We start from the raw sequence: 24339 nt of genomic DNA on the forward strand, positions 1-24339 counted from the left end.
CACCTGATAAACTACATTTCTTTATAAAAGGTCACTCAGGTTTTAAATTTTTCTAATTTTAGTTTCAACTTACTGGATCTTTGCCTTTGGAAGTTAAGGCAGCCCCTTGGATGGAATGAGAGAGGTATTTTGCTGGTTTAATACTTTCTGAAAGTTCATTTGCATCTCAGATGTTGTCAGAATAGAGAAGTTTTGTTTTCTAAGGACTTCTCCTTCAGAAGGAAAAAAGATTGCTGCTGGGAATGACACTGACAGAGTTCAGAATCCCTCCTGCAGATGGTTGAGTGAGGAAGCAGCTGAGATGGATGGATCATCTTCCTAGGAAAAGTCCTAACTTGAAGCAGAACCTGGTTCAGGAGCCATAGCAATGTTTCTTGCTGGAAGTTGTTGGGTTCTTTCCTAAGGTGTCCCTGCTGCTTAACTCCAGAGTGAGTTTTTCTAATTATCCCATATTTTTTTGGCTCATATTCCCATCTGAGTCATGGACAATGGAAATTATAATTTCAGTGGAATATCAAGTTGGCCCTTGCCTGGCAATGTGTTTATTTTCAGTGTTTCTTTTTTGTTCTAGACCAGGACAAATTACTGCTCCTGCTCCAAAACTGAATTTATCAGTTACCACAAAGCCTGTAAAATCCACAGTAGGTGCTGATCTCTTCTGGATGATCTATTAGTTAAAATCCCAGCAAGCTGTAAGTCACCACAATTTCTAGAGACAAGGGTCTGAATCAAAATCTTGGACCTAAAATGCACCAAGCTGGAGGAGGAGGATTTGGATTCAGATCTGAACTCTGTGGTTTGGGTTTTTCTTTAATCACATGGTGTTACAAACATCCATTTCATGTGTCTAAACTGTCCCAGCTGTGCAGATTATTTCCTTGTACACACTGGGCTTATTTTTACACAGATGTAAATCAGGAGGAACTCTGCTGAAGCCAATGTGCTCGGTGCCAGTAGATGATGTGTGAGGAAAGGTCTGTGCTTTCCACATCATGTCTGGGTGCTAGAGGACAGAAATTACATGGATTCTTTACACCAGCTCTGGGAAAGATGTCTTTGCACATCTTTGCATGTGCATGAACATCATGAACATAAGTTACCACAAACTAGAAAGGAGCTGGAGTGGCAGCTCTCTCAAATTGCCATTTGCCACTTTTTTTTTAAAGTGCCATTGCTGTATCCTCCTTTTTCCAGGCTCTGCTTCCATCAGTGTCCTCTCTTGGGGTTTTCCATAGCTGTGTCCTGCTGCAGGGCACTGGGTTTGTCCTTGTGCCATCAGGGGCCAACATGCTGCAAGTGCTTGAGACCAAGTGAGAATCAGAGCTGGCTCAGATGTTGCCTTCCAGTCCATCTTTCCTTGTTGAATTGCATAAAAGGTTTCAACAGAACTTGAGCTGTAAGAAAAAAGCTGTAAGAAAGCCAAGCTTGTCTTCAGGTTGGACAGAGCTTGCAGAAGTCCTGTGGCCCTCGATCCCCTCGATCCCCTCGATCCCCTCGATCCCCTCGATCCCCTCGATCCCCTCGATCCCCTCGATCCCCTCGATCCCCTCGATCCCCTCGATCCCCTCGATCCCCTCGATCCCCTCGATCCCCTCGATCCCCTCGATCCCCTCGATCCCCTCCATCCCCTCGATCCCCTCGATCCCCTCCATCCCCTCCATCCCCTCCATCCCCTCCATCCCCTCCATCCCCTCCATCCCCTCCATCCCCTCCATCCCCTCCATCCCCTCCATCCCCTCCATCCCCTCCATCCCCTCCATCCCCTCCATCCCCTCCATCCCCTCCATCCCCTCCATCCCCTCCATCCCCTCCATCCCATCTCTCCTTGCATGTATATCCAGTTCTGGATTCAAGTCTGGCTCTTTCTGTGGCATTTCTTGTCCTGGCTGGAAGCAGGAGGTGCTGGACACGTTGCTGCAGAATTATTTTGTTGAGTGTTCCTCTGTAGTTTTCAGGCTTGCTGAATCTCATTTTGCATGTTTTCAGATTCACAGTGGATGAAAAAAAAAAATTACCATTCCTTTCTTTTTATTTATTGGGATACAATTTCTATTTTTCTTGTTCCCTCAAAAAAAAAAAAAGGGGCTTGGCTTCCCTGTCCCAGTGCAAGTGGTCTGACCTGCACCATATTATGCCAGTGAGGAGGAGCTCTTACAGATTTTTATTTTCCAAAGTTTCTCTGTGGTCTCTGCACAGCTGCAATTTCCCTGTAGGAGGTGGTCAGGCTTCTCATTGGGAGGTTCTTAATTCTTACCTCTTTTAGCCAAGAACAATATGAACCAGGGTGAATCCAGGGTAAGATCCGTGCAATTACCAGCCCAGTGATTCTTAGGATGAAAATATGAGGGATCCACTGAGGGAGCAAGAGAGTAAACAGGGCAGTCCATCAAATGCCTTGCTGCAGACTCTATCAGAAGAAACTGGTGCTCCAGATAACTCTGGGCCAGTAATAAAACAGATTGCAAGATGCTGATTAGATCTCCAAGCTCTCCTTCAGCCAAGTGTTAGGTCTTGGCTGAGGAACATACAAATCCTGGCACCTCCTTTTAAGTTGCCATTCAAGCTTTGAGGGATGTAACTTTGTAACTTTGAGGGATGAGCAATCCCAGACTGCCTCCCCCTGAGAACAGAAGGATTTCAAAGCTTGCAGACAGGGTGAATCCTTTAGGGAGCAGCAGGGCTCTTCCTTTGCTCTACAGAAAATACACGACTGGTCAAAACTTCCTCAGAAGATAAGGAAGTTTTGTAGCACTTCCCAGTTGTTCTTCCATCTCTGAAGAGAAGTTTAAACAGATACAGAAAGAACAAGCCTATTTCACTCTTTTTTTTCTTGGATTTTTTTTTTTTTGGTGGTGTTTTGTTTTGTTTTCTGATGTCCATAATGCATCCTATGGGATTCAGAAAGGGTCAATCATATTCAAACTGATGACTTGTTTGTGCTGTGCCAGAAAACAGCTTTAAAGTGTTCAGCTGACTTAATAAACAAGCAAAAGGAAAACTGAGCTGGGGAGAAGCCAAAGGTAAAGGGCTTCCCATGGGGTGATAGGAGAAACTCTTACCCAGAAACTTTAGAGCAAGGCACTTTCATAATGATTAAATAATTCTGCTCTCTCACTGAAAAATAAGGCAAAACCCAGGTTAGGTCTTAGAAGTTTAAATTAGAAGACTATTAGTGCTGAGAATAATATTTCCCTGTGACTTATCAGTCTCTTTACTGGAATTTTATGTGTGTTTAAGAGTAGATAACTTCTGGAAATCATCTTCTTTCTGTTGGTGTCACCAGGTCACCTGCTCCTTTATCTGGAGTTCAAAATTCAGCTTAAAACCTCACATTTGTCTGTAGTACTGCTGGGATTGTTAGATATGGTCTTAAAATTAATTGGTGAAATCCATTCATAGCATTTTTCTCTATTTTCAATATTTTTCTCTCTCATTTCTGTAAGTTGCCATATTTTCTGGGTGTGACTTTAGCCAAAGAATAAGATTCTAACTGGGTTCTGGTGCAGGGTTCTGTCAGCTCTTTCTGAAAGAGCTTGGAGTATCTCTTGATAAGGTTTTTAGGGTTTATATTGGGAAGCAGAATGTCTGCTGGTGGGCAGCAATGATTGATGAAGCTGGGGATGCAACACAGCTACCATATGAAAAAAAAAATCCTGCATTTGGATCCATTCTTTGGATGTTCTGTGCACATGAAAACCTATTTTTCATTTCCATCTGCCCAATATACAGGACTTATGCTTTTAAGTTTAGGAAGAAAGGAAGCATATGATAAATGGGTCTGGCTGTGCCTCTTTCTATCTTGTTTTTCTCAAAGGTTAGGGCTGGAACCCTGTTGGAAGAAGCAAAGCTTTGACTGGACTGACTTAGGCAGCAAGTGAGCTGTTCTTTATCATATTAATTTCAGTTGGCTCATGTCATTTCACCTCCCAAAACCAATGATGGTTGGTTAAGATTATATCCAAACCAGTCATAAGTTACCAATGAATCAGTAACAGAATATTTTGGGCTGATACACAAACACATGTCTTGCTCCATATTTAGTTAGCTTGGATCCTCTTGTGGTTTAAAAAGATTTTACAGAAACACAGCCTCAACTTCAAGAAGAGTGCAGTTTCCTTAGCAAAACCTCTATTGCCAGGAGGGCAGAGAGTTTACCCACTTTAATTTCATTCCTCTTGCAGAGCAGCTAAAAACATACATCTTGTACATCCTCTGCTCCAGACTTTCTGCTGTGATTTATTTTGATTATCTGAGAGATGCTGGGATCTTAGAAGCGTGGTGTGCAGCAGATAAATCATGATATCAACTCCTTGTCATGCTAATCCTCCCTGCTTTTCCAACTGGAAGAAAATCTTGAATTATTTGGGTAGGAAGGTCATGCTGAGGAGCAGAGTGTTCTTCATTGGAGTATTTTCTGGTTTTCTCAGGTGCTCTTGTAATTTGGGTGAACTCTTGCTTCTTGTTGGGAAGAAGAAGTTATAGCTTTTAGACAAATTATTGGTAAGGAAAAATGCTTAGAAAAACCTTGAAAATATACCTCTGCCTTAACAGGGGCACTTTGCTGTGGGAACATTAATATATCATAAATATTTTGTATTTTGATGGATGTGCTCTCAACACTGTCGTTGTTTCTCCATGTGTGAGAGCTACATAAAAGAAGAATCTGAAAACTGAGGTGCTCCTGAAGCTAAAATCCCTTTGCTAAATAAAGCACTGTGCTAAGCTGTCACAGAAAATCCAAGAAATCCATGCTCAGCAATAAATAAGCCCAAGAGAACTGAAGTGAAAGTCAAGTCTGTGGCCTCATTCAGAGCCTGATCTTGTGGCTTTGGCATTTACTTCATGTTTTGCTCTGATTTTGCATTTTTCATTCATGGTTTATGAAATGATTTACAGAGGCAAGTAATAAGTCTGAATTTAATTTTTAAATTTTATTTTATTTTTTTGGGGGGGGAGGGGGGAGGACTAAAGAAGGACCAAGAGATAAAATTGTTTATCTGTGATGTTCATTCATTGTAGGTAGAAATGGCAGAGGATTACTGAAAACCTGGCTGTATTGTTGTTCTCCTTGGTTCTTCCAGCCACAGAAGTGGAGAAGAACTTTGTGAGACCTCACATTCAGGCTTTGCCCTGAAAGAGCTAAAAAACCAATCAGTACCACACTGCTCTTCAAAACTTGGGAAGTTATGGTGTGCAGAGCCAGAACAGCTCAGCCCATGCTTTCCCTTTGGAGCATCACCCTAATCCCATTTAAAATGACCTTAAGCAAAGATTATATATATAGATAATTAAAAAAAAATGGAAATGGTCACAATTTAGTTTACAAAACACCCTCAAATTTTTTTAACAAGAAAATCTACGTTGAAGGATTCATAGAGTTTCACTTGCTGGGGCCTTTTTCAGCCATGACTAAAACCTTCTCTGTAGGAAAGAACATTTGGAAGGCTGATGCATGTGGTTAAGAAGGAGGAATGAGATTCTGGAGTCTTGGGTTTAATTCCCAGAATCACCACAGCCTTCCTGTGTCACTTTGGACAAGCCCCCACGTCTCTGTCACTGAATTCACTGCCTGTAAACTGATGCTTGGGGAATTTCTCTTTAGAAGTAATGAGGAGAACATATATAAATATTTATATATATGCTTCTATATGTAGAAGATGTAGATTTTTAACTTTCTGAAATGTCTGAATCCAAAAGAATTATTTAAAAGTGTGGATGTTTTCTTATGGATTGTCTGCATCATGGGAAAGTGCCACGGAGTGATTGGGGGGATTTATATCAGCAATCTGTGGGATTTGGGCACCTTTTTCTCTCAGGCATCCTTCCCTTCCTCCATCCCAGTGGCCCTAAACATCTGGCAGATGTTTCAGAGTCAGCTGATGATGCTCAGAGGAAGCTGTGGTGTGGGGATTGGAGCTGTGCTGGATCTCAGGAAACTTGAGGGGCTGGGGATGGCAACCCAGTGGGACACATCCAAAAAGCCAAGTGGCAGATCCCAGAATGACAGAAGAAGAACAGTCCAGGTGTCACCACCTGGTAGGGGACAAACTTTTTAGGTCCCCAAGCCTCTTCACTAGAAGAAGGTTCCTTAAATATGGGAGCACTGAGTTACCATGAAGCCTTTGCTCTTGTTTTCTGACCAGTGAAACAGCTACAGCTGCCAAGGAACATGAAAAATCCCTTTATTCATTTGGTCCCAGCTAAATTCATGGCTGAACACATTTGGGCTGTTTGTCATTTTTATCCAGGCTGCTTTTAAATGTGGTCGAGAACTGTCCATGGAGTAACCCATGGTGGGCAGCTTGGAATTCTGCTTTTTAGGTGTTTTTCCAGCCTCTCCCTATGAGGAAGGGACCTGAGTGAGCAATGTCCCATCACCTGGTGCTCCTTTTCCTCAGACAGGAGAGGTGAGAAGTCCTCAGCATCTGCTGTGCCATCTCCTCTTCCCCATCTCTGTGGGAGAGAGGGCAGGAAGCAAAGGCCAAGCTGTTTTTAAAAATGGTTTCAATATTTCTTTCCTTCCTCTCGTGCCAATGAATTTGGGTTGAAATCAGCCAGCTCACTGCTGCCTTTCCAGACCACTACATCCAACAGAGGAATAAAGCTGTGGCCATGCTTGCTCTGCTTGAGCTTGCAAGCCCCCCAAAATTAAAATATGATTTGCAAGGGCCACGTCCCAGACTCCCAAGAAAGACAACAGGGGAGGAAAAGGTGGTGGAGTTCTGTTAGAAGGGGGATAGGCTTTATTAATATTCTTCCAAATGCTCTAATCTGTGCAAAGTTGTGCCAGGAAGCCCAAAGAAATAGGAAAATATTTTGTAGGTGCCACCTCTGTCTGTTTTTTTTTTTTTTTTTTTTTATTTGTCCACTGCATATGAACGTGATCTGTAGCATGGAGTAATCATATGCTTCCAACAAAAATAATCTGAGAGGGTAAGAGCCTCTGATTTTTTTTCTAGTATGATTAGAAGCCACAAATATAAAATATTGCATCAGAGGCTTTGGGCTCCGGAAATCTTTAGTCCTGGGCTGTAGAAATATGATGTTTGGTGAGAGCTGGGCCTCAAATATTCCACTTTGGGAATTCCGTGCTGAGGAGCATTGGGTCCTGGGTTACAGCTCTAGAGACATTTCTCATTCCCTGTCCTGTTTGTGGCCTTCCAGGGGCTGAAGGGGCTGCAGGAAAGCTGGGGAGGGACTTTGAGGCTGTCAGGTAGGGATAGGACATGGGGGAATGGATTCCAGCTGGAGGAGGGGAGATTGAGGCTGGATGTGAGGAAGAAGTTCTTCCCCATGAGGGTGCTGAGACCCTGGCACAGGTTGCCCAGAGAGGTGGTGGAAGCCCCATCCATCCCTGGAAGTTTTTAAGGCCAGGCTGGATGGGGCTTGGAGCAACCTGGGCTGTGGGAGGTGTCCCTGCCCATGCAGGGGTTGGACCTGGATGAGCTTGAAGGTCCCTTCCATGCCAAGAGGGCTTGGACTTAAGCTCTGCCAGGGGAGGGTTAGGTTGGATATTAGGAAGAAATTCTTTCCAGAGAGAGTGATCAGCCTTTGGAATGGGCTGCCCAGGGAAGGGGTGGATTCTCCATCCCTGGAGGTTTTTAAGAAGAGCCTGGATGTGGCACTCAGTGCCATGGGCTGGGAACTGCAGTGGGAGTGGATCAAGGGTTGGAGTTGGGATCCCAGAGCTCCTTTCCAACCCAAATGATTCTGGGATTCTGACAGGACTGATGGGGGAATGGATTCCAGCTGGAGGAGGGGAGATTGAAGTTGGATGTGAGGAAGAAGTTCTTCCCCATGAGGGTGGGGAGACCCTGGCACAGGTTGCCCAGAGAGGTGGTGGAAGCCCCATCCATCCCTGGAAGTTTTTAAGGCCAGGCTGGATGGGGCTTGGAGCAACCTGGGCTGTAGGAGGTGTCCCTGCCCATGCAGGGGTTGGACCTGGATGAGCTTTAAGGTCCCTTCCAACCCAAACCATTCCATGATTCCCACTTTATGGAACCTCTCCTGGTGTTTTCTCCCAACCTCACAGTCTCTCTCCCTTGCTCCCTGCTCCATCCTCCCCTGGGAGGCAGTGCCAGGATAACAGAGCATCAATCACCTGCTTGTTGGCTCAAACTGGGACAGCACTTTGAGATTAAATGGTATTTCTGGGTAACCTTTTAGGATGGATTTGAAAGCAAACAGATCTGTGTAAAGGCAAAGAACAGCAAGGAAAATGTGTTCTGCTTCAAAGCAAGCAGAGGCCACCTAAAATGTGACACAGAGCTTGGAAAAATTCCTTTTTATTCTGGTAAATTGCCTGTTTTGGATCATGGTTTGGTGATTCCTCCCACCTACTTCTAGATGCACACAAAATTTTGTTTTTCATATTCAAAGGTTTTTCTGGTGAGTTGTAAGTAGAAATAAATGGCTTCCTAATGATATTTTTCCTTGGAAAACAATGGTTTAAATTAAAGGAAAAATGTTTTTGCCCAGTGTACAAACAAACACACAAGAGTTCCATAAAAGCCCCAAACTGGGAGGAAGCAGAACTGCCTGTGGTTTGAGACAGCCACAGCCAGGTTCTTGTGTCCCTGTGGAAAGTGTTTGGTTTAGTTTTTTTTTTTTTTTTCCCCTCATTAGGCTGGCTTGTTAAACCCTTGCATATTCCAAACGTGCCCTCTTTTCTTCTTTGCTTTTGCACTATTTCTCCTTTTGAAGCTGGCAGCATTTATGAACCTAGCAGCATCTCCCTTTAAGATCGAGGGTTTAACAAGAGCAAAAATCTGCCTCCCAGCCTCACCTGCCTGCCTTCCATCCCAGAATACTTTGTTCTGAAGCAGCTGATGGCAGTGATAAATATCAGAGAGTGAGAGCTCTGGAGTTATTGTCAGCAAGTCAGCTTTCTGGGCTGGGGATGAACCCTTTGATGTCTTATCGGGTTTCTGCTCTGCGTGAATCGCTCGCTTGCTCGATTTGAATTCCCAAAGAAATTCTCTGATGGGATTCTGCCTCGTACTGTGCCTTGGTCATTTGAGATGCCCTCCTTGTTCTTTGGTTCCCCAGGAAAAGAAGGCAAGCAGCCATATGGAGAGTGGCCAGTTGCCTGCTGATGGGGATGGCATTAAACCTGGCTGCATAGAAAAAGGATGGAGAAAAAGCCCCTTTTGAGCTGAGCCTTTCTGTGCCCCCACAAAGGGAGATTTGTTCCCTGTGGGTCTGTAACACATCCAGCCCCCTTTACTTTGGAGCTTCTCAGGGGGCTTCTGCTATTCTTTTCATAAATGATTTCCTTTCCACCAGGGCTAAGAGGCTTGGGATGAAGTTGTCTTTTTGAACCCCCTCTCCCCGTCCCAGTGGAATTGGTGCTGGACTGGTATGGAGAGCTGGGGGCTGCTGGGGTGTGTGGGGGGGAAGAGAGCAGAGGTGATGATTGATTGAGACCATCTAGAAGCTTCTTTTCAGGGCAGGTTTCACATGGCTGTAGCACCATGAGGATGTTTCTAGCATTTGTTCCAGTCTATACTTCTTATTTTGAGTTATAAGTCATTTCCCTTTAATTTTAGTATCTTCAGCTACCTCAGACACATGAAGGGTGTGTGCTGATATTCTTTACTCCTAAAATAAACCCTTCAAACATAGAGATGTTGAACATCCTTAGCTTTTTTTTTTTTTTGCCTTTTAAAATAGCTTTTCAACACTTCGGAAGCCAAAATATTTTTGATGGGAGCAGGCTTTGAAGACAACTAAAAAGTCAAATGTGTCTGTTTGCCCAAATCCTGGCTGTGGTGGGTAAAGACACTGACCAGGCAGTGAGGACAGTGCCTGACAGGATGGTTGTGCTGACCCACTTGTGTTCTGAAAGCTGGGTCAGTGCTCATGAGGAGCTGAAGGAAACCAATCCCATACACCATGCATCCCACTGCTTCTCTGTTTATTTTCCCCCTGTGTGACTCCTGGCAGCTGAGAAGAAGCAGTAAAGGAGAGCAACTGGCCAAAGAAAAGCTTATGAATAACAATACCACAAGAATGAAGGGCATAAAGTTAGCAGTGACTTGGGAAAAATGCTGGACAGGGAACAGATGTAGAAACTGGTGGAGTGCAGGACATGCTGAGCTGTGTCTTCATGTTGAGAACCCCTCCCCATTGAGTTCCAGGGTAAATTTAAGGTGGATTGGTTTGTAGCTGGCAACCCAGGGTCTGTTTGCACCCCTGTACTTTGCTGGTGATGCTCTGAAATCCAGAAAAATAATGCCCCAAGAAAATCCGTGCATTTACTGAAGAATTAAGGGTGAGATCTCCCACTTAGCACTTGGACACAGATACCAAAGGCATCACCTTCCTGCTGGGAGCTTTTTTTCTTTACCAGATTTTTTTGCAGTGCTTCTTTCAGCACTGTACTTAAGGTTTTCATTGCTTTCCATCCCAAACTACACTTCAGTTTTCAGGCAATGCATACAGCAAACTGCTAAACTATGTTTGAGCAGCATTTAACTTTTTTTGAAGGTGCAAAAGGAAAGAAACCAGCTGTTTATGTCCAACCAGAGTTCAAAATAACTAACAAAATGACAGAGAAATGCTTTGATCCCCCAAAAGCCAGGTAAACTATTTATTTTTTGAAGAAAATAGAAATTTAGAAAAAAGATGCTGTCTGTTTATCCCTGCTGTGGTGTGCTTCTCTTGTTTTTAAATATCTCTGGTATTAAGTGGATGGTTTGTTTTTAATCTGTAGTGAAGACACTAAGCTCAGTTTGCAGGACTGGAGAGGTTTTGTGGGACATGGAGGACTCCTAATTTTGGAAGTGGGTGAATGAAATCAGATAACAGATGTTTTATTGCCACTGAGAGTGTTTATCATCTCTTGGCAGTGAATTGGTTCATTTTTAGCTATAAGGGTGTCAATGCCAACAAATTGTTCAGACATTGTTTCTGACACTTCTTGACTTTGCAGCCTCTGGCATCAGCAATTTGGAGGGAGTGCTCTGTGCTTCCAAGGATTATAATTTTGGGAGCATTCCAAGGAATCAGGGAAAGGTCCTTCTGGAAGGGGAGTTGGCCAGGACTGAGTGCTGCTCATCAGGAACCCAAATCTGTTCCTCTTGGAGTCTGGGGATTAACCAGAGGAGAAATGGAACCAGATCCTAGAATTAAGCTGTTCAAGAGAAGAGCCCTTCAAGAAGTGAGGACAAAGCCTAATGGAGGGAAAAATGAGGAGTTTTAGACTCAATCATAGAATTGGCTGGGTTGGAAGGGACCTCAGAGCTCATCAAGTCCAACCCTTGCTCCACTCCCCCCGTGGTTCCCAGCCCATGGCACTGAGTGCCACATCCAGGCTCTTTGGAAATATCTCCAGGGATGGAGAATCCACCCCTTCCCTGGGCAGCCCATTCCAATGGCTGAGCACCCTCTCTGCAAAGAATCCTTTCCTAATATCCAACCTAAACCTCCCCTGGCAGAGCTTCAGCTCTGCCAGGGGAGGTTTAGGTTGGATATTAGGAAAAAATTCTTTAGTCTGTGCCCTCTTATCCTACTGATATCTGCCTGACCCCCCCTGGCTCCAACCTCCTTTCAGGGAGTTGTAGAGAGTGATGTGGTCATGAAAAAGTGTTTTGTTTTAGTGGGATGGCACAAGGTAAATTAAACAAAGTACAGCAGTTAAGAATCTTAATTTTAAAGGTGTCTTCTGGTACTGTTTTAAAGAACTGAGTGATAAGGAGAACTTAGGTTCTCCATACATTCCAGCACTAGGTTTGGGTGTTTCTCTGTGTCACGGGGTGAGAGCAGGGTTTGTACCTTCTGCTTCCTTCCTGGGCAGAAAAGTGAGGAGATCAATATTGAAAAAAATGAGTGATGTTTTAATAAAGCAGATTAACTGAGGGACTGGCTGGTCTGAGCCTTCTCTGGGGCAGACTGTAGGGTGTTGAGACTTAAACATCATTGCCTTTGGCTGAAGTATATATGGGAATAAATCTTTACATATTACAGCCTGCACGTGTGGATAGATCTCCACAATAATGTGTATATATAGATCTATACACATGTGAATGCATAAATATACAAGCACACATATGTATTGCTATTGTCTAACTCATTTTCCCACTGTAGATGAGCCTGGAGGGAGCAAAATATTCCTAGCCTGGAGATTTCCCCATCTGCCCCTCAGGCAGCTATCAGCCAGAAACTGCACAGCTCCATAAATCACTGGGAATCAGCACATTTTTCAGCAGCACGGAGCCACTTTAGAGCCTGCTGCTCCAGGGGCTCTTCCCAGACCTCCCATGCCAGCAGCAGGGGAGTCTCAGACCCTTCCATCCAACCTCTTACAGTAACCAGATGCAGGAGGAAAGAAAAAAAAAAAAATTGCCTTTCAAAGCCATTGTCTGCACGAGGCTTTTCCAAGCAAAGCTGGGATGTCAAACATCCATCTCTGCTCTTCTGCTTCTTTTTCAGGGCTTTTATTTTATTTTATTTTTTTTTTTTTCTTTTTTTTGGCCTTCAGCCACCCCAGATGAAGTGCTCTTCTTTTGTTTTGCAAGCAGGCTTGGACTTCATTTTGGAATTCTCAAGCAGTGGTTTTCACTTGGTCAGAGAAAATTCATATATATATATATTTATATATATACACAAGAGGCCCACAAAAAGTAACATAAACCCCTCCTTCTTGTATGTCTAAATATCTAAATATCTACTGTCAGTGGCAGGTTTATAGGTCTGGTGGAAATTGAAGGGGAAGTTGAAGAAAAAGAGATTGAAAACTTCTGGTGAGCAATCCAAATCCATCATCTTGAAGGTCTCTCTTTTTTCCCTACTGCCCAGACTCCAAGCTGAGCTTATGGCAGAGAAGGGGAGTTTCTTTCCACAGGCAGAAAAGCAGTTTCTGGGGCTTCAGCTATAATAATAATAATAATAATAAAAAGCTTACAGGAGGACAAAGTAAAAATAGGTTTAGTTTAGTTATGAGTGATGCTTTTTGTTCTGTAGTCTCTTGAAGAGTGCAAGTAAACTTTTTTAGGGTTGAGCTGGCCCAAATAATAAAAATAATAATAAAAAAAAGTTGGGGAAGGCTCCCTTGCCTTGCTTGGATTCAAAAGTCAGTGGCTTCTGACCAAAGGGAAGTGGTGATCATATTGAGATGCTGATTTTCTCTGCCCTGGCAGGGATGTAGAGCAGAGAGAAGGACACTGAATCCCTCCCAGAAAAATGGGTATTATATGGTAAAGAGAAGATGCAAGTGGTAGCACTGCACTGAACAAGTTGATGGCCCTGCCAGCTTGATAAATGGTTTCATAGCAAGGTAAATGGACCAGAGAATGCCTCCAGTTGAGGTACTGGAAAAGCTTCCTCTGGGTCTCCACCACATTGCTTGTGGCCAAGGAAATGAGCATCCTGCCCCTCCACAGCCCAGGGCTTGGGGGCAGTGACAAAAACACAGCTGAAAAATAAAGCAAAGTGATTTTCCTTTGTATAAGCAAGGTTTTGAGTAGCTACAAGTTGTAAGTCTGACTGGTCTGGTGTTAAACTCCTGAACAGAGGGAGGAAAGATCCCCAGGAGTGCCAGCTCTCCAGCAGGGCACAGCTCACTCCCTTTTAAGTCTTTGGTGTGTGAGACAGTGAAAGAAAATACTGGAATTCCATGGTGCCTGAAAGATGTGTCAGTAAATAATATTCACAATAAGCAGTGTTCACAATAAGCAGTGTTCACAATAAGCAGTGTTCACAATAAGCAGTGTTCACAATAAGCAGTGTTCACAATAAGCAGTGTTCACAATAAACAATATTCACAATAAACAATATTCACAATAAACAATATTCACAATAAACAATATTCACAATAAAATTAGTCACAAGAAATAATATTCATAATAAAATTAGTCACAATAAATAATATAATAAAAATATTCACAATAAATAATATTCACAATAAACATTCATAATGAACATTCATAATAAATAATATTCATAACAATAATAAATACTATTAATAATAAATACTATTAATAATAAATACTATTAATAATAAATACTATTAATAATAAATACTATTCATAATAAATACTATTCATAATAAATACTATTCATAATAAATACTATTCATAATAAATACTATTCATAATAAATACTATTCATAATAGATAATATAATAAATAATATTTATAATATCTGTCAAGAGGATGCCTGCTGTTTATAGTGACTTTTGGCTAGGTAAATTTGATCATAAAGATTTTTTTCTGAGAGAGCCCCATTCTCATTCTTCTCAGAAATGTTTCATGAGGCTTTAGAGCAGAGCCCTGTATAGAACAGGAGACCCCTTGAATATTGGCTTTGGAAAGGCTGAAAGGAATTGAAGGCTGTAAAAATGTTTTATGATGTAAAAATGGTAAGGAGGAGATAAGTTAAAGCTTAAACTCCAGCTGAGTGCCTGTTAATCTCCAGTAGAAGCTCAAATTTGTAGTTGAAAACAATTTTCTGCAACTTGACCCTGCTGGGTTCTGTGTTCTTAGGGGCAGGAACACCTCTGGTAAAAGTGGGTTCCTTTTTAATAGGGTTTAAACATAACATTCCAGTTTTTGCTCCTTGTTGAAAACAGTTCCACCTTAGGGTGCTCAACTTGTGTTGGCTTTACTTCAGTTGCCACCAGAATTCAACAAAAATGTTGGTTTAAGCTCCTCTTCCAGTGAATCACAGGTTTTTACAAAAACAGATTTGAGTGTTGAAAGAACTTAGAGACAGATGAGCCAGAACCCAAGGTGAGCCCCTCTCTGGTCCATCTAGAACCCCCATTTTCTCTCTCTAAACTGCCCTATTTTAATCAAAATGAATATTTTCCCAGGAAATTAGATTGAAAAACATGAATTGATACGATCCCAGTTTTTGTTTCCCTGACTGCTTGTTCCTGTTCAAATAAATAGCAAATCCTGTGAGAAGTAGCCTTGCTTATTTCAACATTTTGTATTAGTTTACACATAATTATTGATTCTTTTGGCTACCTGTGGGCCAGCAATGCTGCTTTGGACTTTCACCATCTTATGGTCTTGTAGTGAAAATGATAATGGAGTGTTTGAAAATGGCAATCGCATGCTTTGCCTTTTTTTTTTCTTTTTTTTTTTTTTTTTTGGAGGGGTTAAAGTACATTTTCTATTCTCTCTCTCAGTTTCTTGCCTTTTTGTCCTTCCTGCTTTTAAATCCCTCAGTTGCACTGACTTGGTGGAAATTGTTTAACTGGATAACCCCAATTCTCCAGTGAGGTTTGGCTAACCAACAAGTTATTCAAGTGGTTTTGTCTCCCTGGTATGTCTTCATCCTCTGCTTTTCCAGGTTCCTTAAATATGCTTGAACCCATAATTTACCCTAATCTCCTCTAAGGCTTTGAAATAATAAAATACTTAAAGGAAAATCTTTGGATAAATATGCTTTAAAATAATAGAGCTTTATCTGTGAGCTCTCATGCTCTCCAGGGAGTGGATTTTGTTCTTCTGATGCTTAAGGGGGTTTTCTGCCCACTGTGTTTCTGTGGTTTGTCCCCCACCATCAGACTTGCCCTGCTGAACCCCTGCAACAACTCAAAGCAGAAAAGATGAGGAAAGTCTGGGAGAAAAATGGGAAAGATGCAAGGATGTTGCTGTGGGTGATTTTTCTTTTTTTTCTTTCTTTTTTTTTTTTTTTTTTTTTTTTTCCTGGTGCCTGGGTTCAGTTCCCTGATCCACCACAAGATTTTCTCTGGGTCATGGAACCTTCCTGTGCTTTAAACAAATAATTTTCTGCTCACCAGGGATGTTGCTGAGAAGAAATGAAAGATCCAAAGTTACCCACCCATTCCTTAGGGGTCACTCCTTACAAATAAGGAGTGAAAATAAGGAGTTCAGTTGATCTCCCATCACCAGATCCAGAGCAGAAAATTGGGGAATAGATGAAATTTTTCTGCCAGATGCCCCACTTGGTCCTTTTTTTTCCTAACCCAGGAGTCCTGCAGATGTTTTAGGCCCTGAAGACCGACATAATTTCATGGAATCTTGGCTTCACTCCTGCCCATTTTGTAGGTAAAGGGAGGTGAGGAGTTTTCCTGCCTTCTCCCTCAGCTCAGTAAATTAGGAATTGCTGTCAGCAGGAAGGATCTGAAACACGGTGCTGAAATGGGGCAAAAAGGAGCATCTTTTCCCCACTTTTGGAGCTGAGCAACTAAATTCCAGGAATAAAGCTTTGGGGTTTGTGTGCAATTTGTGAGTAATTTACTTCTGAAGCTAATGGCTGTTGGCAGAGAAAAGTGTCTCAAAAACGTTGTGAAAAGGATGCTTTCCTTTTTATGTTGCTGCACCACTAAAATATAACAATTTTGGTCAAAATCCCACCATATGACTAATATTTTAAAGTGATACTTTTGAGATTGTGTCTCTGTTTTCAGGTGTGCTCTCCAAAAAGGCATCTGCAGTTCCTCCCATGAAGTGATAGGAAATGGAAATAGAACACAGTTTAAGTGTAAAGATTAAGGAGATTTATTACTCTTTATACATTTTTTTGTGTAATAAACCACAGGGAAACTCCATGGAGCAAATATTTTCTGAATTTTTTAGCTTGTCCTACACTTCCCTGTTCCAATACTTGTAGTATTTGTAGTTTCTTGTTTGCTCTTAGGAGCCTGTTTCTAAATTTTCAAAATTTTATCTACCAGAGGTTTGTGAGGATGAAGTAGCCTGGATGAAATGTTTCAGCTGGATTAAGACATTTTTTTCAGGTTTCATTTTTTTCAGGTTTCATTTTTTTCAGGTTTCATTTTTTTTCAGGTTTCATTTTTTTTCAGGTTTCATTTTTTTCAGGTTTCATTTTTTTCAGGTTTCATTTTTTTTCAGGTTTCATTTTTTTTCAGGTTTCATTTTTTTTCAGGTTTCATTTTTTTTCAGGTTTCATTTTTTTTCAGGTTTCATTTTTTTCAGGTTTCATTTTTTTCAGGTTTCATTTTTTTCAGGTTTCATTTTTTTCAGGTTTCATTTTTTTCAGGTTTCATTTTTTTCAGGTTTCATTTTTTTCAGGTTTCATTTTTTTTCAGGTTTCATTTTTTTTCAGGTTTCATTTTTTTTCAGGTTTCATTTTTTTTCAGGTTTCATTTTTTTCAGGTTTCATTTTTTTTCAGGTTTCATTTTTTTTTTCCTCCTTGTGCTTGGAGGAATTCCTACCTCCTGGTAGCTATAGCATCATTTTGTGCTTAGTAACAGAAAAAAATCATCTGGGGGGCTTCCTGAGCTCGTTTGCTGAGCCACATCAGGACTGCTCAGGTTTTTTTGGCAGTCTCAGGGGGAGCAGCTCCTCCTGCTTTTCCCAGCCCTGAGGATGATGCCAAATTTTGGGGATGGAGGAATGGGACAGGGAGGGATGGAGAGGGTGAGTGGAGCTTCGTGGCCCAACTGGATTGAGCAGCATCCTTGAAATTCCTAATGATAAAACCCTAAATGACTTCTGTCAGCCCAGAGCCACTCGCTGCCTGCTGGAAAGGAATTGGAATTCCAGAGGAATTCCAGAGGAAGGGAAAGGAAAGGGGGAAAATAGGGAACACAGGGCAGAGCTGTCAGGGGTTGAGCAGCTGGAGCCTGGCAGGGCTCTTTGGTTTGGAAGGAGGATGCAAAATGCTCTGTCACAGCCCAGAAAAAATCCTCTAGCCACAGGTGACCCCACTGGGGCAAGGACGGTGGCCCATGGGCAACCTGTGCTGGGGCAAGGACACCCCTGGGGACTGAGCCACAGGGAGCCCCTGGCAGGGCTCAGACTCTGCTCAGACCAGCAGGAAGATTTGTTGGGTGGGAATAATTTAAATAAGAGTGTCTGATTCCAGGGGACTTCTTTGGTTGGTTGGTTTTTTTGTTTGGGTTTTTTGGGGGGGGCAGGTGGGTGGTGTTTGTTTGTTTGTTTGGGTGTCTTTTTGGTTTTTTTGGGGGGGATTTTTTTTTGGGTTTTTTTGTTTTTTTGGGGGGTTTTGGTTTTTTTGGGAGGATTTTTGTGGGTTTTTTTGAGGGTTTTTTTGGTTTTGGGGGGGTTTTTTGGGGGGGTATTTTGGGGGTTTTGGGCTCTTTTGGAGATTTTTTTGGGTGTGGGGTTTTTTTGGGGTTTTTGGGTTTTCTTTTAGGGAGTTTCAGGGGGTTATTTTGGGGTTTTTTTGGTCTTTTTTGGCTTTTTGGGGGGGTGGGGTTTTTTTTGGTTTTTTAGTGGTTTGGTTTTTTTGGTTTTTTGTGGGTTTTTTGTTTCTTTGGTTTTTTTTTGTTTTGGTGGGGTTTTTTTGTTTTTTTTTTGTGGTTTTTTTGTTTTTTGTTGGGGTTTTTTTGTTTTTTTTTGTGGTTTTTTTTTTTTTTTTGTTTGTTTGGTTTTTTTTTTGGTTTTTTTTGTTTTTTTTGTTTTTTTGTTTTTTTTGTCTTTTCTGCTCAGCCATGGTGGGGTACATTGGGATGGCACCTGAGACTCCATCCCCTGTGTTGTCAGAGTGGAAGAATCACCAGATGTAACATACCTCTCTTTCATCTTGGGATGTATTTTTCTAGGCAAGCATATGCACCAATTCAAATATTTCTGGAAAATATATCTGAAGTTTCTGCTTTGTTGAGGAGCCTTTAGAGTTTGAATTTGGGCAAAATTTGAATTTCTTGTGGTTTATAAGGTTCTCCCACCTTGCTACTTTTCAGGCCTCTTGCACTGAGGCTGCTGGACATTTTAGAGGAATAATTTTGTTGATTAGTGTTGATGTTATAAATTTATTTACATCTTAGAATGTATTTTTCAGCCTGTTATTGTCAACTACTTAATGCTTAGCTAATAAAATAGATGAATTTCTGCCATCACTGGTTTTGCTCAGCAGACTCTGAGCCCCTCTTTTCAGCTGCCTAATTTTGAAGGATGCTCAGAGGTTCCTGACTCCCATGGTGGATTTAGTGCATGTTACAGAAATGCTCCAACCTCCCATCTCAAACCAGCAGCTGAGCAACACCCCAGAAAATAAATCAGCTTTTTGATCAGACTAAAAAAAAAATCAGAGTTTTTCAGTTCTGGGGTAATACTGATGGGTTTTCCCTGAGGAAAGGGGATCACAGGGAGCAGTTTTCACCTGGAGCACAACATTGGAATGGGCTGCCCAGGGAAGGGGTGGATTCTCCATCCCTGGAGATATTTCAAAAGAGCCTGGATGTGGCACTCAGTGCCATGGGCTGGGAACCACGGGGGGAGTGGATCAAGGGTTGGACTTGATGAGCTCTGAGGTCCCTTCCCACCCAGCCCATTCTATGATTCTATGTGACCAGAAAGACATTTGAGGGGACACTCCCAATGGATGTGGAAGGACACACGAGGCCTTCTGGAAATCTGTCTTCTTTTTAAATGGGAGCTCAACACCTGTAAAGAATACTGATGTGATTCTCTCATACTCCTTTCCCAGCTATAACAAGAAAAAATGTTCCTTTACCTTTTTACATCCCTTATCTAAGCAGACTGAAAGCTCTAAGCAGGTTTCTTAACCACAACAGTGGTGTCTGAAAGCTCTGCCTGTTAAAATCTCTCTGACTTTGACATTCTGAGGCAATATTTTCAGTTTGTTAGACCTTGCCAGTGTTTTATCACTTGTTTTATCATATTTTCCTTTAAAAATATTTACTTTAGGCTGAACTATCTTCTGGGATTGGGGGGGGGCAAAGAAAGGGAAGAAGAAATTTTAAGCAGCGTAGTCAAGTCCTTTTTGAGGAAAAAAAAAATCTGGGGAAATGACAGTAGGTGAAGTAAGAGTCTATGTTTTGGCATCTTCGTTTTAAAACCATAATGCCACCAGTTTCTGGCTTTTAGATTTCCCTTTTTTGCAGGGTTTTGATTCTATGATTCCTACAGCACGAATTTCTCTTTTCTAGTTTTTGAGAGTGGACCAAGACAAGGACAGAGAATGCAGCCTGGACTGTGCAGGTTCCCCCCAGAAATCCCTCTGTGCCTCGGATGGAAGAACCTTTCTGTCCCGCTGTGAGTTCCAGAGAGCAAAATGCAAAGACCCTCAGCTGGAAATTGCCTATCGGGGCAACTGCAAAGGTGAGCCAAGAAAAGTTTTTCATGAGCACAATGAAACCCAAGGGACTTTGCAATACTTTTTGGAAAATGTCTTTGTGCTGCAATCCGGGAGCGCTGCGCTCCGAGACCTCGCTAAAAACCAAGTAGGTGGAATCCATCCTCCTGGTTTGATGATCAGGTGCTGCATGAAAGTCAATTAATCTTTATCCATCAGCAAAAATATGGTTCCTGCACCCACTGACACCAGGAGAAATCCCTGCTCAGGAAGTGGTAAGGTTAGGGCCTTGTTCTAAAGGACCACATCATTGGCAGGCTCGAAATAATTCTCAAGAATCATCTCCCTTTGGTTGCTTGTTGTGTTTGGAGTTAGAGATGGACAAATTTAGTCTTATTTTTTCCTGCCTGCAAGCCTTTAGTTAGAGGAGGAAAAATAATAATAAAAAAAATCCAGAATTTACTGTTTTTAAATGATAGTTATCAACTACTGGTGTGTTGCGTTTTTGGGGTTTTTTTCTGGGTTTGTTTTTTTTTTTTGAGGGGGGGAGGGGTTGGTGGGGTTTTGTTTTGTTCTTTAAAAGTAATGTTCCAACGTAAGTATGTACAAGTTATGTTTTACTAGCTGGAAGTTGTGGAAAACCTTCAGTTTTACTCTCAAATAATTCTGAAATTCTGCAGAATGGTTTCTAATGCCAAAAAAAGGTTTGTAAAGCCCTTCCAGGCTGTTTCCTACCTACATAATCCACCCTTGTTCTTTGGATTGCTGCTTGGAGAAACTGCCCAAGATGCAACCCTCACATTTCAGTCCCAGTGCTTCCAAATTGCTCCCAGTTAAGTCTTTTCACTTTTAGAGCAGCCTTCTCCTACTGGGCTCCTTACTGAAGGGTAGGGAGATGCCCAAGACAATCTTCTTTTTTCAAATCTTAGAATAACAGTGGTCATAAAGATTTAATTTCCCTTTCTGTCCAAAATAGTGGGATGGGAGGGCCCCTCAGTTCAGGAAGGAGCTTGAGGTGCTGGAGCAGGTCCAGAGAAGAGCAAGGAGGCTGGGAAGGGATCCAGCACAAGTCCTGTGAGGAAGGGCTGAGGGAGCTGGGGGTGTTGAGGCTGGAGAAGAGGAGGCTCAGGGGAGACCTCATCACTCTCTCCAACTCCCTGAAAGGAGGTTGGAGCCAGGGGGGGGTTGGGCTCTTTTCCCAGGCAACTCTCAGCAAGACAAGAGGGCACAAGAGGTCTCAAGTTGTGCCAGGGGAGGGTTAGGTTGGACATTAGAAAGAATTTCTTTCTGGAGAGGGTGCTCAGCCATTGGAATGGGCTGCCCAGGGAAGGGGTGGATTCTCCATCCCTGGAGATATTTCAAAAGAGCCTGGATGTGGCACTCAGTGCCATGGGCTGGGAACCACGGGGGGAGTGGATCAAGGGTTGGACTTGGTGATCTCTGAGGTCCCTTCCAACCCAGCCCATTCTAGGATTCTAAGGAAACCTTAGGGACCACACCAGTTCAACCTCTAGGAGGCAATTTTCCCCCTCATCTCTTTCCATTACCTCCAGCAAAGCTCTGAAGCATCCAGAGTGCTTCAAAGAGCTTTTCTGTCTCATCTCCTGCCTGGGTGAAACACTGTGCTCATTCTTCAGCCCTTCCACAAAAAGCCATTGTATGAGCTGCTGGATCTCTTTACTTTTGTGAACAAGGATAACACGATGCAGCTACCTGAGCCAGAGCTTTTGTTGCAGCCCTGAACAGCAGAGAGAATTATTGGGCACTTTGTGTTTGTTCATTTTACCCTTTGCAGCATTATACACTTTAATGGAAATTTTACAGAATGATTTTGTTTATTGTTTTTGGTTTTTTCCCCCCTCTTATCATGATGACAATGTCATCTGCAAGAAATTTTTTCCAGAAAGATGCAGTGAGGTGCCCTACCACAGGTGTCCCCAGCAATGCTTGAAATTTTTTTTTCTGCAGTGAAAAACTTTGGGGAACTTCTCATTTGCTGTTTGTTTTTTAATGGGCAAGGTGCAGATACAATTGTAGGCTTGAAATTAGGCTCCTCAGGTATTTTCAGGATTGCTACCAGCAAGTACATGTTATGCCCTCATCAGATGCTTCTAATCTCTTAGGAAAATGAATGCAAACATCACTAATATCAAAATATTTTATCATTTGGCAATAGGCAAATGGTTACCAGTGATACACTTGAGCAACACCAGCAAGAGCCCAGTGCTCTTTTATTTTTGTACATTTTCATAGTTCTAATTATTCAATTAAAGCAGTCTTAAGTTTTGAAGTGCCCAATGTCTTCCTTCTTGGCTGCAATCACCAGAAATGTTTCAAACTGTAAAAAGAAGTTTCAAAGAAAAATCAAAAAAAGACAATTCATTGGCCTGGCTGCAGTTTCAATTTCAGTGTTTCTAGAGCTACTTTTGCTGGTCCCATCAAACCTTGCTCTGAAGGAGCCAAAGAAGTGTTCAGCTGAAGACCCCTTCTGAGTTTTTGAGTGGTGAAAATTTGGTGTTGCAAGTGATGCTTGACCAAAGAGCAGAGGGCATTTTTTTAACAGGGTCACCAAAAAGTGATGGGTCCAGTTCCAGGCACCTTTCAAGGTTCCTTGCAGCACTCTGGGTATAGGGTGAACTTTGGAAGTGGCCTTGGGACAAATGATCCATGCCCAAAATGGCAACTTAAGGACTTTAATGTGCAAATGTAGGATGTGAATTTAAGGTAAAAATGGAATTTAGCCTGGCTGGCACTCAGGGAAGGTGTTCAGTGTTTTCAGCCCTTTGGGCTGGGTGAGCTGCCCCACACAAAGTGGCTTTGTTATTCTCTAAGTGGAGATCCCCTTTCTCCACTGGAAACCCTAGATAGCTCCTGTTCAGCTGAATTAATTTATAGTATCTTAAAGAGGTTGGCTGTTTAAAAATGCCATTCTTTTATAGGCTACCACAGCCATAACAAAAGGTACTGTCTTCATTCACACCGTGCAGAGAAAGAACTGAATCACATCAAAATATGAGGGGAATTTCCCATAAAAATGTGCTTTTACTATTTGCTGCTTACTTTCCTTAAAGAGAGAAGTATTCAGTATATATTTTTTTTTCATTAAAACGAGGTTTGCAGTGATGGTGAGAAGCCTCATTCATTTGAATTATTAGTGTAATGAGTTAATGAATTAAGGACATGCTTGAGTGATTTGAAACAAATGAACCAAGTTGCCTTTCTCTCCTTGGATACTGATAGGACTTTCCCTTGATGAAATGAAAGGAGAAAACTTCGGGGCAGTGGTTTTTTTGGCTACTAAATTAGTCTTGGTCCCATAATACACAAATCTAAGCATCCTCTGAGGAAGGAGGGAAACAAAGGTGGAACTGGATGAGCTTTAAGGTCCCTTCCAACCCAAACCATTCTGTGATTGCTGTTGTCTCTTAGCTAAAGAACTGGGTTGTAAATGCTGAGGGGTTTTTGAGTGAGCTTGGTTTGGTTCTTTTCCTAACTGGGATGAGTGGGAGAGGACCAGGACCAGTGTAGGAGTCTGTAAAATAAAGCTGAACCCTGAGAGCTTGCACAAGCTACAGACCAAAAGCAGAATGGATTTCACTTGTCCTCATCACCACTCCTTTCTTTTCAGGCTGGTCTCTGTTCTTTTTTTCCTCCTATTTTCAGAGCAAAAGGAAAAAGAAAAAAAAAATTAAAACAATTTTGTTTAAATGAGAGCGCACTGAAGTGGTATGGTTGGAGTTTTTGAAAATAAAATTTCTGGGGAAAAAAATTATTTTTATCTTGAAATAATATTAACTAAGACCTCTCTCCCCCTTTTTCAGATATATTTTCCCACTGTAGACACCAGGTTTAATCTGTAGGAGAGCTGAAAGTTTCCAGACTGCAAAGCTGGCAGTCCTGAGACACTGTTCAGCCCCAACCTCATTTTCTTACTGAGCCTTCATTGCTGTTCTGTGTTAAATTGTTTTGTGTCAAGTCACCCCAGTAAAGGTGGTAATTTGAGAGACAAAGGATCCAAAATCTTGATGAAAAATAAATGTATCTGCATGTAAATTCATTGTGTGGTCTCTAAAAGCAAGAGGAGTTGGTTTCTGGATTTACTTTCTAGGACTTATTTTCTGGGGGTGGGTGAAGCTTTATGTTTGGAATGTTTTTTGTGGAATATTTTTTATCCTCTGCTCTTTTAAATGTGTCTACTCATACATGGAATACAGGAACATTGAAATAGGATCCACAAACTGCTGCTCTTGGAATTTATCTCTTTTTTAAAAGGACTTCTCCCAACTACTTATCAACTCTCTGTTCTTCTCAAAAAGCCTTGTCTGCCCTTTTTTATGTAA

At 41.9% G+C, this 24339-nt stretch overlaps 1 protein-coding gene across 13 annotated transcripts in view; it reads left to right on the forward strand.

The window, feature by feature from the left end:
• Positions 1-24339, forward strand: part of SMOC2 (SPARC related modular calcium binding 2) — a 131539-nt gene that overhangs the window by 23067 nt on the left and 84133 nt on the right. For all 13 annotated transcript variants that reach the window (XM_071738893.1, XM_071738895.1, XM_071738891.1 and 10 more), the window contains exon 2: positions 19854-20025. In XM_071738893.1, coding sequence (XP_071594994.1) covers positions 19854-20025 — 172 coding nt within the window. The remainder of the gene's footprint in view (positions 1-19853; positions 20026-24339) is intronic.

Source organism: Heliangelus exortis, chromosome 3, assembly GCF_036169615.1.
Source record: "Heliangelus exortis chromosome 3, bHelExo1.hap1, whole genome shotgun sequence".
Taxonomy (NCBI): domain Eukaryota; kingdom Metazoa; phylum Chordata; class Aves; order Apodiformes; family Trochilidae; genus Heliangelus; species Heliangelus exortis.